The sequence below is a fragment of the Chaetura pelagica genome, unplaced genomic scaffold (assembly GCF_000747805.2).
Source record: "Chaetura pelagica isolate M959 unplaced genomic scaffold, ChaPel_1.0 scaffold275, whole genome shotgun sequence".
NCBI lineage: Eukaryota > Metazoa > Chordata > Aves > Apodiformes > Apodidae > Chaetura > Chaetura pelagica.
This window is the reverse complement of record NW_009953486.1, coordinates 1,867,576-1,883,593: the sequence shown is the minus strand read 5'-3', so window position 1 is coordinate 1,883,593 and position 16,018 is coordinate 1,867,576. Positions and strand designations below refer to the sequence as shown.

General features: G+C 45.1%; 1 protein-coding gene across 1 annotated transcript in view; it reads left to right on the top strand.

Moving 5' to 3' along the window:
- Positions 1–12,100, top strand: part of NTSR1 (neurotensin receptor 1 (high affinity)) — a 44,053-nt gene extending 31,953 nt beyond the window's left edge. Inside the window, exons 3-4 of the mRNA XM_009998617.1 lie at positions 8,895–8,985; positions 11,711–12,100. Coding sequence (XP_009996919.1) covers positions 8,895–8,985; positions 11,711–11,960 — 341 coding nt within the window. The 3' untranslated portion in view covers positions 11,961–12,100. The remainder of the gene's footprint in view (positions 1–8,894; positions 8,986–11,710) is intronic.
- The last annotated feature ends 3,918 nt before the right edge of the window (positions 12,101–16,018 follow it).

Genomic DNA, 16,018 nt, shown 5'->3' with positions numbered 1-16,018 from the left:
CCATCATTCACAGAGGGATAAGGATGGAGCACCAACCCTGCAAGGCTGGGGCTGTGCCAGTCTCCCAGCTCCCTGCCTCCTCCTCCTGTTCCTTAACGCTTCTGCCATTGAGTGAGAACCTGCCTCTTCTCACTCATGCTACAACATCTCACACCTCTCTCTCTGTTTTTTTAGTATTGTATACTTTTTTTTAACACAAGAGGAAAGTGCCAGTCTCCCAGCTCCCTGCCTCCTCCTCCTGTTCCTTAACGCTTCTGCCATTGAGTGAGAACCTGCCTCTTCTCACTCATGCTACAACATCTCACACCTCTCTCTCTGTTTTTTTAGTATTGTATACTTTTTTTTAACATCAAGAGGAAAGAGGTCTTCATGAATAATAAAAGAGAGACTTCAATTTACACCTGGGAATTTCTTGGTGGTGGTGGAAGAGCATCCCTCACCAACAGGTCCACCTTTCCTTTGAGGCACAGAAAAGCAGCCCTCCTTTCCTTGAACAATAAGCTTAATGTTCTTCTTCTTTTACTTTTTCTATTTTTTTATTATTATTTTTTTCCTCCAGGCATATTTTTTTGCTTTTGTTATTTGTTTTTGTGAAAAAACTTTGAGAAAAGTTAGCAAAAGTGAGGGTTTCCATCTGAAGCCTGAAAGGGTGCCAAAGTGGGTCAGATGTGTGGCCCCACGGGCAGAGATGCAGATAGACAATAAGGTAGTGGCCACTTCTTCCTGTTCTGGCCTGAGGAAGACCCAGCAAATAAGAAACCCACTGTCAGTTTTGTCTGTCTCTCACCACATCATGAAGAAAGGCTTTTATTATCTAGCATGTGTGAGTGAAATCCTCCTTCATTGCATTTTTCAGATGCACTTGATGACTGGAGGTGCTTGATTCACGTTTCCCTTTGTCACTTGCTCCTCCCAGCTTATTCTTCTAAGGATGCAGCCCCTGAGCTGTCTGAAAAGCAGCAAAAAATAAGTAAGGCTGCACATGATTTATCCATGGCATCCAAATCCATGTATATAGTCTAGGCTAGTTTATGAAAGAGGATGGGAAAAGAAAAATGACACTTGTCCACACTAATAAAACTGTTGGCACAAAATCCCCCCCTCACAGGGGTCGAAGTATCTTCTGTTTCCAAAAATGAACTTGGACCTGAAGTACAGAGAGCTTGATCTTGTTTTAAGGATGGAATTTCTCAGAACTTGTAAAACTAGCTCTCAGAAAATACATTTTTGCAGTTCACAGTGTGCAGAGCAGTTGGATGAGATCAGAACAGCAAAGACTTCCTTCCTCCCACTCGACTGAGGTGATGTATTTATTTACATTCAACTAGGAGCTAAAAGTGGCCAGGGTAGCAGCTTCATTCAGAACATCCCCAGCATGATTTTCCTCTGCTTTGGTAGCATTTATGTATTTTCTTGACCCTTTCTTACTTCGTTTGTGTGCAAAATAATTAGGGAGATGAGGATCAAGGGAAGTGTCAGCCCTGCTGCCTGGGAGCCAGCTCATTAATTCATTAAGTGTGTGATTGCTGATTGTAATTCCCTCTCCGCTGGCAACGTCCACCAGGTGTGAGGATCCAAAAGAAGAGAGCTTGAGATGCTGGCAACTTCCCAGCCCTTTTGTGATGGTAACAGGGCAACATCTGCACAAGGAGATTTCATCCCCTCCTTCATCCGTTCAATATTCCTTCAATTGCTCCAGTTATTAACCACTTCCACTTTTTGTTCTTGCTCCTTGGCTGGGCTGTAAAGCGGGAAGTCTCTTGGGCACCAGGTGATGCTCCACAGAAAGGTGAATATTCTCTGATTGCACAGCCTGATACACCAATCTTTTGGTAACATTCTACATTAATCTTAAATATACACACCTTTCAGAGTAAGCAGCTAAATAATATCTTACCTTTTTGCAGGTAAAACCTCCTGTACACTGCCCAGACCATTGCATGCTGCATCCAGACACAGAGAGGGAATATAAATCTTCCCCATCAGCCTCACATTTCCAAACAGCTGCTCAAAAATCATATTGGAGCTTGCTTCAAGCTGAAAGCACACATGGCCAAACTATCTTGTGGAAAGGGAAAGAAGGGTTATTGATAACCATGTTGAGCCAAATTGATGGACATCAAGGGGAGGTTTTGTGCATCCCCTGGTGGACCTTGGCTAAGCCTATTAAAATGTGATCAGTTCCAGGTAGCATTTGCAGAAGCTTCTTAGTGAAAGCAATTGTAAATCACTCAGAGAGGTTCAACTAATTAAAAGAATTTCCTTTAATCTCCCACAGCTGGCTGGGTGATCGCTCCTTAAGATGCTTTTTAGGAGATAAAGTCGAACTACATTTTTTTTACTGAACATATAAGAATCTTAAAATTATTATTTCAAGATCTCTGCACTTCTTCAAGTAATTCTAGACAATTGCCAAGTATTAATGAAGTATCCACATGGCCTGCATTTAATTAATGTGTGCATGAATAATTCCCCTTCTGATCAAACTGTTTGAAGAGCTGATTCATTTCTTTTCCCCAGTGTTCCAAGTCAGACTATCCATCTGAGGAGGAAAATATTGCTGTGAGATTTAGTGTAACAATCCCACAAACAGGAGTAACAAATCACTAATGCTTTGCAGCCACAATACACAGAAGAGCACCAGTCTGACAATCTGCTCCTTGAACAGTTGTATTTTGTAATTCCTATCATTTAAGGAAATCAGATTTGTCCATTAATCTTGTCCTTTGCAAGAAAGGAATTAAATTCATGGCAGTTTGTATCCCTAATAAAGAGTCTGAGCAACTCCAAGTGGAGTTTAAGAAAATCCTTGTGACATTAAGCATGAGTAAAAGCTGAGTTTAACATCTGAAGTGTCACATGGGAACTTGGGAGGATAAATTAACTATATAACAGTTGTATATATTTCCTGGAGATGTTTGTACATGTAGGTTTACTTTAGAACCTGCCAAGTGACATAAAGAGAGCAGTATTGGAGCACTGTATAAACACCCTCTGAGGAGCAGAAAGGGACCCTGGCTGAACCTCCTGGGACAGAGAGATCTTTTTTCCTTCTCTCCCAAGTCGTGTCCCTCAGCTGGCACTGCAGCCCTGGCAGGTGAGGCATTTCTGCAGGGATCCAGGCTCTCGGGGCTGCACCTCTGAAGACAACCCTAAGGCTGGTCACGCCCAGCAAGCAGATTTTGCAGGTGTTAAACCCTGTCCATAGCAGTGTTTAAAAAGCTAACTGATGTGTTTTTAAACAGAAAGCCTGGCCAGGGCTTTGGTCACTGCAGAAGCATGTGGTAAATCCAGCCCCAGGGTCCCTCTGCAGCAGAAACTCTTGGGTAGGAGCAAAGGACACGTGAAGCTGGAGAGGAAAGAAGGGGCTGCAGAGGATGGTGGTTCAGGTTATACCTGATCTTACAGAATAGAAAGAGCCTTGGACCTGTTGAAGAGAAGGTGGCAGCCCTTTTCTTCAAAGCAGCAATTTTTATTTTTTCCTCTTCTTGTTCCTCCACACCCAGATATTCCTGGGGGGAATGGCACAAGTGAAGATTAAGTGGAAACAAGCAGCTTATTCCTTCTTTGCCCCCAAATTAATTATCTTAGATGGAAACTGAAGAAGACACCTTGATTTGCACTCTGTCATCAGGGATGTGCTGCATGGACACTGTTCTTGGGATAGCTTCTAGCTTTCATTTTCTGCCTTCAGTTTCTGGGTGAAACTGGATGCCAGGGGAGGATTTAATCACCAGCATGAGCAGGGGCAGGAATTCACATCCATTTTCAAGTCTGTCAGCTGAAATCATTGAAAATCAGGACTTGAGAATATAGTCTGATTAAAATACCTTGGTTTTGTATGCCAAAAGCTTTTTCTATGCACTCTGCTGTCTTGCTGTCACTAACAAAGAGGTATTTAGGGGAACATGGCTCATTTCAAGCAAGACAGCTTCTTCTACCCCTTAATCCAAAAAAGAGGCAGAGCTCCCACAGTAGGGAAAAAAGAAGGAAAGTTATACAAAAAGATAAAAAGCAGATCTCTAGCTGCTGGGGGTGGAAATTAAGGAGTCAAATCTAATGTTTACACTGCGCAGTGTAAGAAGCACAGAGGGGTTGTCGCCAGCAAATGTTGCCTGTTTTCAGTGGTGTCTAAATGAGCCACAGGCTCCCCAGCCCCTTTGCTGTCCACGGTGTCTCCTTTACTCTCCTGAGTACTACTGGTGAATCCTGGTGGTCCCCAGTCTCTGCTGGTTGTTATTGACTTCTATGGAAATCCTTTTTTCTGCAGCCTTGAGACCCAAACACCAGCAGCAGTTTAAATTTCATTAGGCTCATCCCCACACTTGCTGCTGCCATAATCCCTTGTTTGGGGGCCTGCTGGTCTAGACACTGCCCATGACCTGTCAGCGAGTGTGTTGTGATAATAGAAGCAGTGCCTGGAGGTTTCACTAGGCAGTGCCAGCTACATCTCCACTTGGGCCAGCTTTACCACCTCTTGTATCAGACAGCAGTGATGCTTTGCTCCTCTTTGTGAGCAATTACCTTGTAATGGCATCAACTAAGGAAGTGTGTAACAGCCAGGAGCTTTGAATACACAAGGATTGTTTCTCCAGAAACCAGCATTAATGCAAATCCCAGACATGAGCCCCACAACACTGTCATGTATGTTATTAGTCCCAGCTGGAGCATGGGTTCCTTGGGCAACCTTGATGACACACAACCACTGATGAGCTGAAATGAGAAAAGGCAGAGACACATTGTTCAGATGAGTCAGTACACACCCAAGCAGCACCTGCTTTTGCTCAGACATCACAATATGCTGTTCGACAGCTGTGTGCATCTCAACTCCCCTTGGAATACAGAGAAACATAAAGACATTGCCCAAAAACTACCCAGAAAGGATGGATCTGGTCTTCTCTGGAGGTCTTAGCAGCAGCAGAGGTGGTTGAAAGAGGCAGCATCCTTTTTCTCCCTCTCCTGGAGAGGAGCAAGGGATACCTTCACTGAGGGCCACCCTGGAGCCACAGGGCTGTGACTCAACATGATCCCAGAGGGGATAGGAGAGATAAAAGGAGGATAAAAACACCATCCAAGTGCTTTGTGTTGCAGCAGATCCCTGGGCTCCCACGTGAGCTGGCAGTATGTCACCCACCACCAGCCTGCTGCTCTGGGTCTCGCTGAGAGGCCCCAGAAGAGGGACAAGGGGCTGGAAATCCTTCCCGAGCGTGGCTCCCATGCTCAGCCAAGCTGGCCACCAAGCACTCAGCAGGGCCTTTGCACACAGGGGATGTTGCTCCATCCTCATGCTAACCCACTGGGAGTTTTTCAGGAGCCCTGGAGAGACTGCAGGGAACACACACACACCGTAAAATAAAACACTCGGCACAGTCTAATATAATTTAACTTCCAGGATTGCTTCCACATCCAGTTTAGTCAGAAAATCAAGATTGACACGGCTTAAATCTTCTTTTGCACAATGAAAAAGATGTCACTCAAAATGTATGTTTCCCTCTGCAGGGCTTCCTGCACAATAAATAAGCTCTCCTGGTCCTCCTTCCTCTCTCCCCTTATTCCCTGGGATGTGATTCAAATGGGCAGAGAATAGAGCCATTAGAGGACAAAATAAAAAGCCACAGGATGCAATAATTCAGGTTTTAATACAGTTTTAAACTGGGAGTTTGATTTAGAAGGGAAATGAAGACGCAGGTCAGTGGAAGGATCATTCCCTGGCTGGAGTCAGGTTGTTTGGTTCCCTCTCTTCTCCTCCGCCCTGAGCTTGCAGGTTTGGCCTCTTGTCTGCTCAAATGTGGGGATACCAGAAGTTCACGGAGCAGCCCTGCTCCTATTAAAACTGTATTGAATTAATTAGAAGTGAGGGATGGGTCTGGTTTCTTTTTAGTTCAAAAAACAGAGGCAGGAAATCTCCAAGCTCACAAACTCCATCCTGGCCAGTCACTCCCAGCACACGCCAGGTCTAATCCTTCCCCTGCAGTGCTCAGCTCCAGCAGGCTGACCTGCTCCATCTTACTCCACCAAAAAAACCCAACAACCTGTATGAAACTTCAAAATGATGGAGAACAGCTCCTAGGAATCAGTAACAACAATAAAAAAATCATTTTGACAGCCACTTTGCCCATCATTTGTTTTGCAGCTCATCTGTTTTGATAAGCATGTGCCCGGGGAGGCACAAGACAGCAGCAGAAGGCACCAGGTATCAGGCAGAAAAGGGCATTTTCATGCTGTGTGAGGTGAAATTTAGCATGTTGCCACGTTTCAAATTCATCCCCAGGAAGGGGACCCAACAGGGCAGGATTGCTATGCTAAATCTGCTTGATCCCTTGTCTGATAAAATTGAGGCACTTGGATTAAGAGTGACAAATACAGGTCAGGGTGTCCTAATCTACGTGGCACAGACCAGCCTGGCGTGCTGCCCACCTGGGATTTCCAAATCTGACCCTACCTGTCTCCAGTGCACTCAGCTTTGTGCTTAATAGAGCTCTAATTGCAGTGTGATTGCACGTGATATTACAGCATTACCACAGTTTACTTGATGGACTGAGGTTAAGCAGGTATTTCTCCCAACATGTATTCTTGCTGCTATAGATCCCTACCTCAGTGTTATTTGGCACAGCATAGTCTGAGCAACAGAAGCAGAGATCCCTCATCAGGAGAAAATCCCTTTCATTTAAGGTGTTGGTAAATTTAACAGGCAGATGTGTGAGACTCTTCAACTTGGCTGTGGAAAGAATCTAGATCCTGATGTTTTTAAAGAGCTGCATGCAGGGGTAAGCAGCTGGGAAGTGCCAGCACGTGGAAGTTTCTGCAAAAATAATGATGTGCACAAATGGACTTGTGTTGGGAGCCAGTTGGGAAGCTGCTTTCACAGCCTGAAAATACAGCTAATCCTGTATGGGCACTGGGAAAGCAGATGGAGCTGTGATGTTGGCACCTCTCCCTTAACCCAAGGCTGATGGCTGGACAGGCAGAGCCTGGAGGGCTTCTCCTGGGAAGGGTCTCCTGGGCAGTTATGGGTGGGCTGCTCCAGCCAGGGCAAACCAAAGGTCTATCCAACAGAGAAATTAATCTCTGGAGGTGGCCAAAAGCAGGTGCCCAACAATGTGAAAGAGCAAGGCAGGCATCCAGCTTTCTCTCTGAGCTTCCTGGTGGACCTCCCCACTTCTCCTGTGCCACATGTCAATTCTGTGCTGTCCCCAGCAAAGTCCCAGCAAATCTCCTTGGGGCAAGATCGGACACAGGTCAAATGTATTCACTTGGTGACATCTGAATTGCTGCAGGCTGTCCAGTGATGGATTACATCTGTGATCACAATGAGCAGAGAGCAGCCAAAAATATTCAGATTGAAATAACAAATTCACTTGGACAAGAGAATAAAAACAGACACTCTAGTCCTCTTTCCAAAACATGTCCCTTCAGCTGCCTAAATCTTTACTGAATAAATGGCTTTTTGCAGCATTCCTGGAAGATGCTCTCATACATCATGCAGGCTGATGTTAAAAGAATATAGCCATGTCCATGGGTTATGTGTTTAATAAAAGAGCTGGCACATGGAGCTGGACACCAGGAATCATTTAATCTCTGTACAAATTAGGCAGTGGCTCTGCTAGTGATGACACCACAAAAACAGGGCACAGACACTTCTCTCCTCTGTGCCTCTTGGAGGAGCAACAGGGATGGGGAGGTGCAACCACAGCCAGACCTACTCCTCCTGGGCCACACATTTTCTGTGCATCTCCTCCATGAGCTATGGCACAGTCCCTGTGGGATGAGAGCACCTGGGTTTGGGACTTATCCACCTAAATATTTCCAGTCCCAAAGCATAAGAAGCAGCCTTTGACTCCACGTGCCACATCCTCATTGCACTGATGGGGAGCAGCTCTGTCACAGCTCTGCAGCTTCCCAGCCCTTTGCAGGTCAAGTAAAGGGCAAGAGTGATGCAGCTCTTATTCTCTGTAGAACAAATTTGGGATATAAAAAATTAACAAAATTATTTTATTTAACCTTGATTTTATTCAGCCTTGATTTTATTCTTGTCTTTTATTGTGTTATGTTTTAACTGAGATATCTTTATTTCCGGCTCCGATTCTGCCAGATCCTTTCATTTCATACAGAGGCTGAAATGCACATTACAAAATGAACCTAGTCTTTCCCTCTACTTTTTTATCTAGCTTGCCAAAAGCACTCTACCAACAGCACTTTGATCCTTCAGAATTGTTACAGTTTAATTTCCATTGTTTGTTGTCCCTCTGCAAGGATCTGGAAAGGAAAAAAAAATAAACACCTGCTCTTTCTCTGCTTATCCTTGAATTAATCACTATTATTATGGCAATGTCTAGACCCAAACTTCTTGTAATGACTGTCTCAGGTATTTCACAAAAGCAGAACAAAAGGACAAGCCCTGCCACCAGAAAGCAGCTCCTGAAGTTGTTTAGTAAAGACCATGGCCAGCAGCTCTGAGTAACAAACTAATGGGATGATAGTGTCCCTGCTTCCTTGTTTCCCTGGGTGAAAAACAAACACTAACTGTCTCTGCAATGCTTTGGACAAAATACCAGGTGCCACAAGGGCACGAAACGCACAGACACAAACACAACTTAGCTGAAGCCCATGTCTGAGCTAGGTGTCAGCAGCCCTTTATCTGCATCAAACCTTCCTCTGCTCACAATGTCACTGTCCCTGTGCTGATTGCTGCTTCTCTATTGCTGTTGTGCTCGTTTTTTCAATCATTTGCAGGCTGGTTGTGCCTTGGAGTTATTATTCTTTGCACAACAGCAACAGCAGAACCAAGTGAGGCCTTAAGAAAAGAGCTTACAGAGCTAAGAACCCTACAGACAAGTCCCTTTTCACCCTGAAATGGCTCACAGAAGGTAATGAGCTTCTTTCATCCCTTGCAGGTGCTGTGGTGATTGCCTTCGTGGTCTGCTGGCTCCCTTACCACATACGGCGCCTCATGTTCTGCTACGTCCCCTCCAGCCACTGGACAGAGTGAGTCCTGAGGGGGGGGATGAGCTCCCCTAATCCAGGGCAGAGTGTGGGGCCAGGCTGGAGCTGGGGCACCATCAAACTGGGGGATGGAGGTGGGATCTTGCAGCACAGGCCTCTACCATGTGAGGGGTTAAAGGTTCAACCTCCTAATTGTTGGGTTGTTTTTTCCTTTTGGATTCCCTACTGCTCTGGCCAGCCAAGCTAAGGGTCCTGGCTTTCTCATCTGCATCCCACAGGGGTAGGTGGAGGAAGCATCATCAGCCCTTCCGTCATCTGTAGCTACAACCACAGGCTTGCCCCCTTTCAGAGCAGTGATTGACATTCACCTCTGATGGCCCTTTATGAAGTGACATTTGGGCATTGGGGGGTTAGGCTTCCGAAGTGGATTGTTGTCTCCATGGCAGAGTTATCAATCACCAGCCCTACGAGGGAGCAGCTCCTGCAGCTCCACCACTCCACATTGCCTTAGTGACAGGAGAGGTTACAGGAGTAAGGAAATAACTGTGCTGCTCACCTAATCTGGGGCAGATTATTTACTGGGTTTTGCAGGGAATGGATCAGAATTAAATGCTAGTAGTTCAGAAATGCTGATCAGAAAATGTCCAGATTTGCAGAAGTTGTGGGATAATTGCACTCCCAGACAGAACACACCTGCTCTGTGACATGTGCCAGGGCACACAGGCAGCTCCACGCAGCCTTTCTGCTGTGTCAGACCAGGTTCTTCAGCAAAGCAGCCACAGAACTGGTTATTAATTTTAAACATGCAATTAAGCATTAATGGTGTCTGGGGATATACACCCAGGTAGCCTGAGATGCCTTGAGATGTGCTCAGGGACACACGTGTCCTTCCTCCCGTGGGATCCATCCCTCCCTCTGCTCCCTGGGACCGGGTCTGTTTCTTGCAATGAACAGGAAAAAAATCTGCAGTATCAAAAAACAGAACAACTATGAAACACTGAAAGTTCATAAACTCCAAGCATAAAAAAATAGGCTTTTATTCTAGAACAGTCTACTGAATGGAACTGTACCTCCCTCTGTAGTAAAACCCAAAGCCTATCATGAAAACAGAGCTCTAGGCACACACTGGGACAAACTGTTGTTTCCTGTTTGCTTTCCTATATGAAAAGCACTTAAAGCAGCCATCAGTTATCTAAAGACTGCATTTGCTTTGGGGGTGAGAGAAGTCTGTCCTCAGTTAGTGTGAATTTATGCATTTTGGTTCCATTCACATACATCCTTCCTCCCGTGGGATCCATCCCTCCCCCTGCTCCCTGGGACCGGGTCTGTTTCTTGCAATGAACAGGAAAAAAATCTGCAGTATCAAAAAACAGAACAACTATGAAACACTGAAAGTTCATAAACTCCAAGCATAAAAAAATAGGCTTTTATTCTAGAACAGTCTACTGAATGGAACTGTACCTCCCTCTGTAGTAAAACCCAAAGCCTATCATGAAAACAGAGCTCTAGGCACACACTGGGACAAACTGTTGTTTCCTGTTTGCTTTCCTATATGAAAAGCACTTAAAGCAGCCATCAGTTATCTAAAGACTGCATTTGCTTTGGGGGTGAGAGAAGTCTGTCCTCAGTTAGTGTGAATTTATGCATTTTGGTTCCATTCACATACATTTTTTTTTTTTTTTTCTTTTAAAAGCCACGAGAGATTTTAGGAAAGCATTGACTTTAAAGGCACATTATGAATGGTGAACTATCAGCATGGCAGCTAATGAAGAGCCTGCAGCAGCCTGATGTGTTCATTTATAAATGCATGTGCCTGCCCCTGAAGAGGAGAAAATCTTGCTATATTAATTCTTCACAACTAGATAGAGAAACTCAGCTTGTAAGAGCTGGATGGGCCATGCAGTGCTTGGCAGTGCTGAGGGGGTGTGGAGGGGTTAGTGATGTACTCCAGCACACATCTATTTGTCTTTTGTTAGACAGTGCTCAGAATAACAAAAAGGTCTGTATTTTCCACAGATAAATGATCCTGGGGAACATTTTCCTGAAAATGAGGCTCACCTTGTTCATAAACACTTTACCAGCTCAGAGCTGTTGATCTCAGCTGTCCCTAGGAAAGAGATTTCCAAAAAAACCCCAAAACCAAAAGCAAAACAAAACCAATCTAAACATTTTCAACTAATTGTAGCTGAAACCATTATGTTGTGATGCTCAGGATATTTTTCAAACTCTTGCTATCATCAGCTCACCCCCAGAACAAGGAATACTCTCCCAGATGACAAACCAATTCCAACCCAGGGATCCATTGCATGAGCTGCTGTAGCTCTGGCTGCCAAGGAAGGAGGAGAGAGCTGTGTCTGTTCCTGGAGCTGGGCTCCTCTGCAGCTCTGTAGACTAGAACTGCAGTGAGAAAAGTCAAACTAATGTATATGCATGACACAGAAACAAGTTTCCATCTGGCTTCTCAGTTTCAAGAGTGTCTATTTCCAAAGACAGAACAAACACATGTGGTAAATATTACATCCAGACCCAGGGCATACATGAATTTCTAACACCTAGTGGTTGGGGTAGGACCTTTGTAGAGTCACTGACCTCCTTTTGGCCAGTCCCAGTTGAAAACAGATGTTTTCCTGGTGGCACCATTGCTAAGCTCATGTCCTGAGCCAAGGAAAGTGAACAAAGAGTTCATGGTTTTCTCATTAATTGTATCTCTGAATTATTTCAGTTCTCCCCACTCTACTTAGACTTTTATCTTCATCTGTTCTTCCAGTTTCCTTTTCAACTTCTACCACTACTTCTACATGCTGACAAACGTCCTCTTCTACGTCAGTTCAGCAATCAACCCCATCCTCTACAACCTGGTGTCTGCAAACTTCCGACAGATCTTCCTCTCGACGCTCACAATCCTGTGCCTGCCATGGAGGAAGAAGAAGAAACGACTGGCCTTCACCAGGAAATCCAACAGCATCTCCAGCAACCACACATTTTCCAGCCAGGTCACAAGGGAAACTACTTACTGAAGCCAAAGGAGGAAGGGAATTGCAAGATTCATCATGGAGTCGAAGCCTGTGAGAGGCCTCTGTGACTTTCATGCATGGTCTCCAAACCCACGTGACACAAATGTGTTTAGCAAAGTCATTGTTGTTGGAAAAATAGGCTTCGTTCTGCCAGTAACTTTGAGGTTCTTTTAAAGCATTGGCCTTGCCTCTTGTGAGTGATGTATACACGTTTTGTAACTTCAGTCTGGCATAAATCCAGGTGCAGTGTTAACTGGGAAGCCAAAACATGTTAAACTTCAGCAAAATCCTAGTGCATTTCATCCTTGTCTCGATGCAGAGATGCCATGTTCACATCCAAGGGTTGAGATCACGTCTCTTGGTGGCACTGAGCAGAGAGGCTGATGAGAAGCAAGCAGTTTTGAACAGAAAGGGATGTATTTGGAGAATGGACATGCTCATCTATGGGATGTTCAATTAACAAGGAGTGAAAACTCAGGGAGCCAGGTGGTTATTTTAGAAATATATCTGAATTGGGATTAATATGACCTAGGTGCTCAAGAGAGCCACTCTGGCTCCTTGAAATTAAACAACAGCAGATGATGCCTTACCTAGATTGGGGTGGCTGTGGCCTGGGGGAATGGGGTTTATTTTTCACCTAAGGGCACACACAGTGCCTTGCACAGTGAGCCCCCTCTCCCACTGCTATTACTACTGCTTCACCCACAAATAACAGAGTCTCTGGCAAAGTCAAGAATGCAGAAACTTTGCCCAGCTGGAGTGCTGAAAATGAACAGAAATGGAAAATCTTCCTTTTTTCCACACAGCTGAATCTTATTTTTTACCAGGAAGAACAGTTAGCTGGCCTGCATGAAGAGGTGAGAAAGCCCCAGGCTCACAAGAGCTCCAGGCTGCTGAGACAGGAGCAACCTGCCCCAATTCTGTGGGACTTTCAGATTTTCCCCATTCCAGTTTTACTTGCTTCCTCACCATTCCCACATGCTGACATCTCATAGTTTATAGCAAGACACTTTAAATGTTTCTGGGGAAGGCCCAAATTTTTTAACTTCACCTCTAAATAATCAACAGCTGGGAGGTGGTTTCTGAAGCCTCCCACAGAAGCTGTAGCTCTGTGTTGCTATGAGCTTCATTAGGATTTAACACCCTGCGTGTTGCTTTTGAAATGTGAAACATTATTAATGCACTTGTTCAACACCGACCTGCTGAAATGTGCTTGATTACCTTAGGAAACACTGTACAAACCCCGTGGTTTCACAGAAGATGCTCAGGTTAGATTTTCATTGCTGAGATCTCCTGGCAGCTCACAGAATGCTTGATCACAGCTCAGAGGAAGGGGTAGGTTTATTTTTTGGTCTGACACTAAAATGGGAACAAGCTGGAGTAGAAAGAAACTGAGCACAAACTCCTTAATGTTTGTTGGGCTGCTCGAGTCCTGAAGAGCTGACTATTTGCAGGGATTTATCCAAGTCTTTTGCTGGCTCCCACAGCTCTGTTCCTGCAGCTGAACACAGGAGCAGACCTAAGTCTGCACCCTTAATCTGAGACTGCAGCTCGAAGCTGCTTCTTCCACTGGCCCAATCTGACTATCTGAGCTGAAAGTGGAAGTTACATCTGATTTCATCCTCTGCCCCCCTTCCTCACCCAGTTTTGCTGCATTTGACCAAGAGTTTTAGTTCCCTTGAGCTCAAGAAAGTGAGGATCACTGACTGCAAGAGCCGCAGGGTGTGAAGGCAGGCATGGTACCCCGGAGGAGAAAAAGGTACAAACTGCCCAGTTCAAACCAGAAAAATGGTTCTTTACATGATTTTTAATAATGCCTGAACTCCTAATTCAACAAGGTTGAGCTTTTAACCTAATCAAGCATAAGTAGCTTTTGCCATTAGACAAAAGGAGTCCTCCTGTCCTTTGGATTCCTGTCCTGTCTGAGCTCTCTGCTGGCAGAGGGTTGGGCGCTGGGGCAGCAGCCTGTCTGTCTATGCAAGTTTCCTAGAAGTGTTTTTGAACTGTTTGTTTCAACTAAACAAAAATCTGTTGAGCCCACAGATGTGAAGTGCTGCCAGATGGATTCAGAGAAATTCCCAGCTGAAGAGAGTCTATGAAGTGACCTCTTCAAACCCAATTTGGAGGTTTGGTTTCTCATCACAGCGTTCTTGTCAGGGCCGTCCATTTGGCAGCGTGTGAAATCACATTTCCAAAGTCATTATGCTATTTGGAAGTTTCTCCCAGCAGGAGTTTCTCACTGAAGGCCCAGCACACATCAGTGTTTGAATGCTCTGCTGAGCTTGTCTTTTTCTGTAAAGTGCATGAGACCCAGTTCAGAGACTGTTCCCATGAGGGAGAAAACTCGATGGAGAAGCTGGTGAGGAGGGTTAGCGGGACACGTGTTGTCAACAGGAGCAGAGCAGGACCTTTGCATTTATAGCACCAGATGCTGAGTGATGTGCAGAGCAAGGTGTGCTGCTGCTGCAGACAGCTGGGGTGGCAGGGCTGACCCCCACCAGCCCTGCCTGCCCTCAGGGTGGGATGGACACCCCAAAGCACAGCAGTGCTGGAGCTTTCCTTTGGAACACCTCAGGTGGTGGTCCAGCATCTCCCCAGCTGTGCTGTGTGGCAGCTGATCAAGCTGTATCTGCTAGAGCTCTGTTTGGTTCTTAACATTCCAGCTCAACAAGTTATTCTGTTCTCAGTCTAGATTCATTTTGCAGGAAAACAGGAATTGTTAATCCAAACCTTCATGACTCTGTGTCCTGGCTTTGTGATCAAAAGTCCTTCCCCAGCTGTGCCACCTGACAGTCCTGCACATACTGTATTTATGGCAAATATTTTCTAAAGTGCATCTTTTTTCTGTTTCCTGAAATACAAAACGTTCATGTGCTTTATTTTCTGTGGCCTGTTGTGCAATGGGGGGGAGGGGGGGGGGGGGGGAAAAAAAAGAAGAAGGTTAAAAATGGGTCAACATCTTTTTTGATTGACAAAGGGGCAGTCCCACTGCTGCTGTTAGTGCTGAGAATGCTATTTCCCATGTTGTCTCACAGTTTTCAATAGGACTACCTGGGGAGTAAGGTATTAGAGAGCATAAGCCAAAGTGGCAGCCACTCTCATGAAATGATGGACAGCCACAGAAGGAACATATGTTTTGCCTTGCTGGACTGGGAACCTATTCTGCATTGTTTTAGACTATTTGTGAATAGAGGTTACTCACACAACTATTTTTCTGACCTCTGGCTCCAGACTTGCTCATTTTGCCTGCTTTTAAAGATTCAACACTGGCAAATTCGTCACAAACATTCACTGTAGTGGATTTGGATACTGCATATGGGGGGGGGGGGGGGGGGGGGGGGGGTGGAAAAAAAAGAAGAATGTTAAAAATGTGTCAACATCTTCTTTGTAGTATTTTCTGTGACAAAAGGAAGGAAGAGGGTGTGAAATCCTTTTGTGTAGCAATGGGAAACACCCTTTCAGTGTATCATGCTGTTATTGATACTGTATTTACTGATCAAGCTGTAATGAAATGGTTACTTCCTGATATAGCCTTTGTACTGTCTGGTATCTTATTTTGTCATTTATTGATCCTAAGAAATAAATATCTAAATTTAAGTCTTGAGCTGGTTTAGAGTCCATCCCACTGTGCTCTTAGGAGCAGCAGTGAAGTGCATCCAGCTCCCTTTGGTTGAACCCCTGGGCTTTGAGCTTGTAGAGTTGGAAAAGGCCTCTAAGATGATCAAGTCCAACCGTCAACCCAACACCACCATTCCCACTAAACTATGTCCCAAAGTGCCACATCTACACATTTTTTTCAACACCTCCAGGGATGGTGACTCCACCACTTCCCTGGGCAGCCTGTTCCAATGTTTGACCAGTCTTTCAGCAGAGAAATTTTTCCCAGTATCCAACCTAAATGGACAGGTAGCCATGTGGCACACACAAGCCTGAAATCTGGGAGTGGAGATCTTCTGGGCTTCAAGCAAGACCTGTGCTGCACAGGGGGAGAGATGCTGTGCTGAGATCCAGCTGGTCCTACAGGAAATCTGCTGTTTTCTGGACTCCTGTCTTGCTTTTCT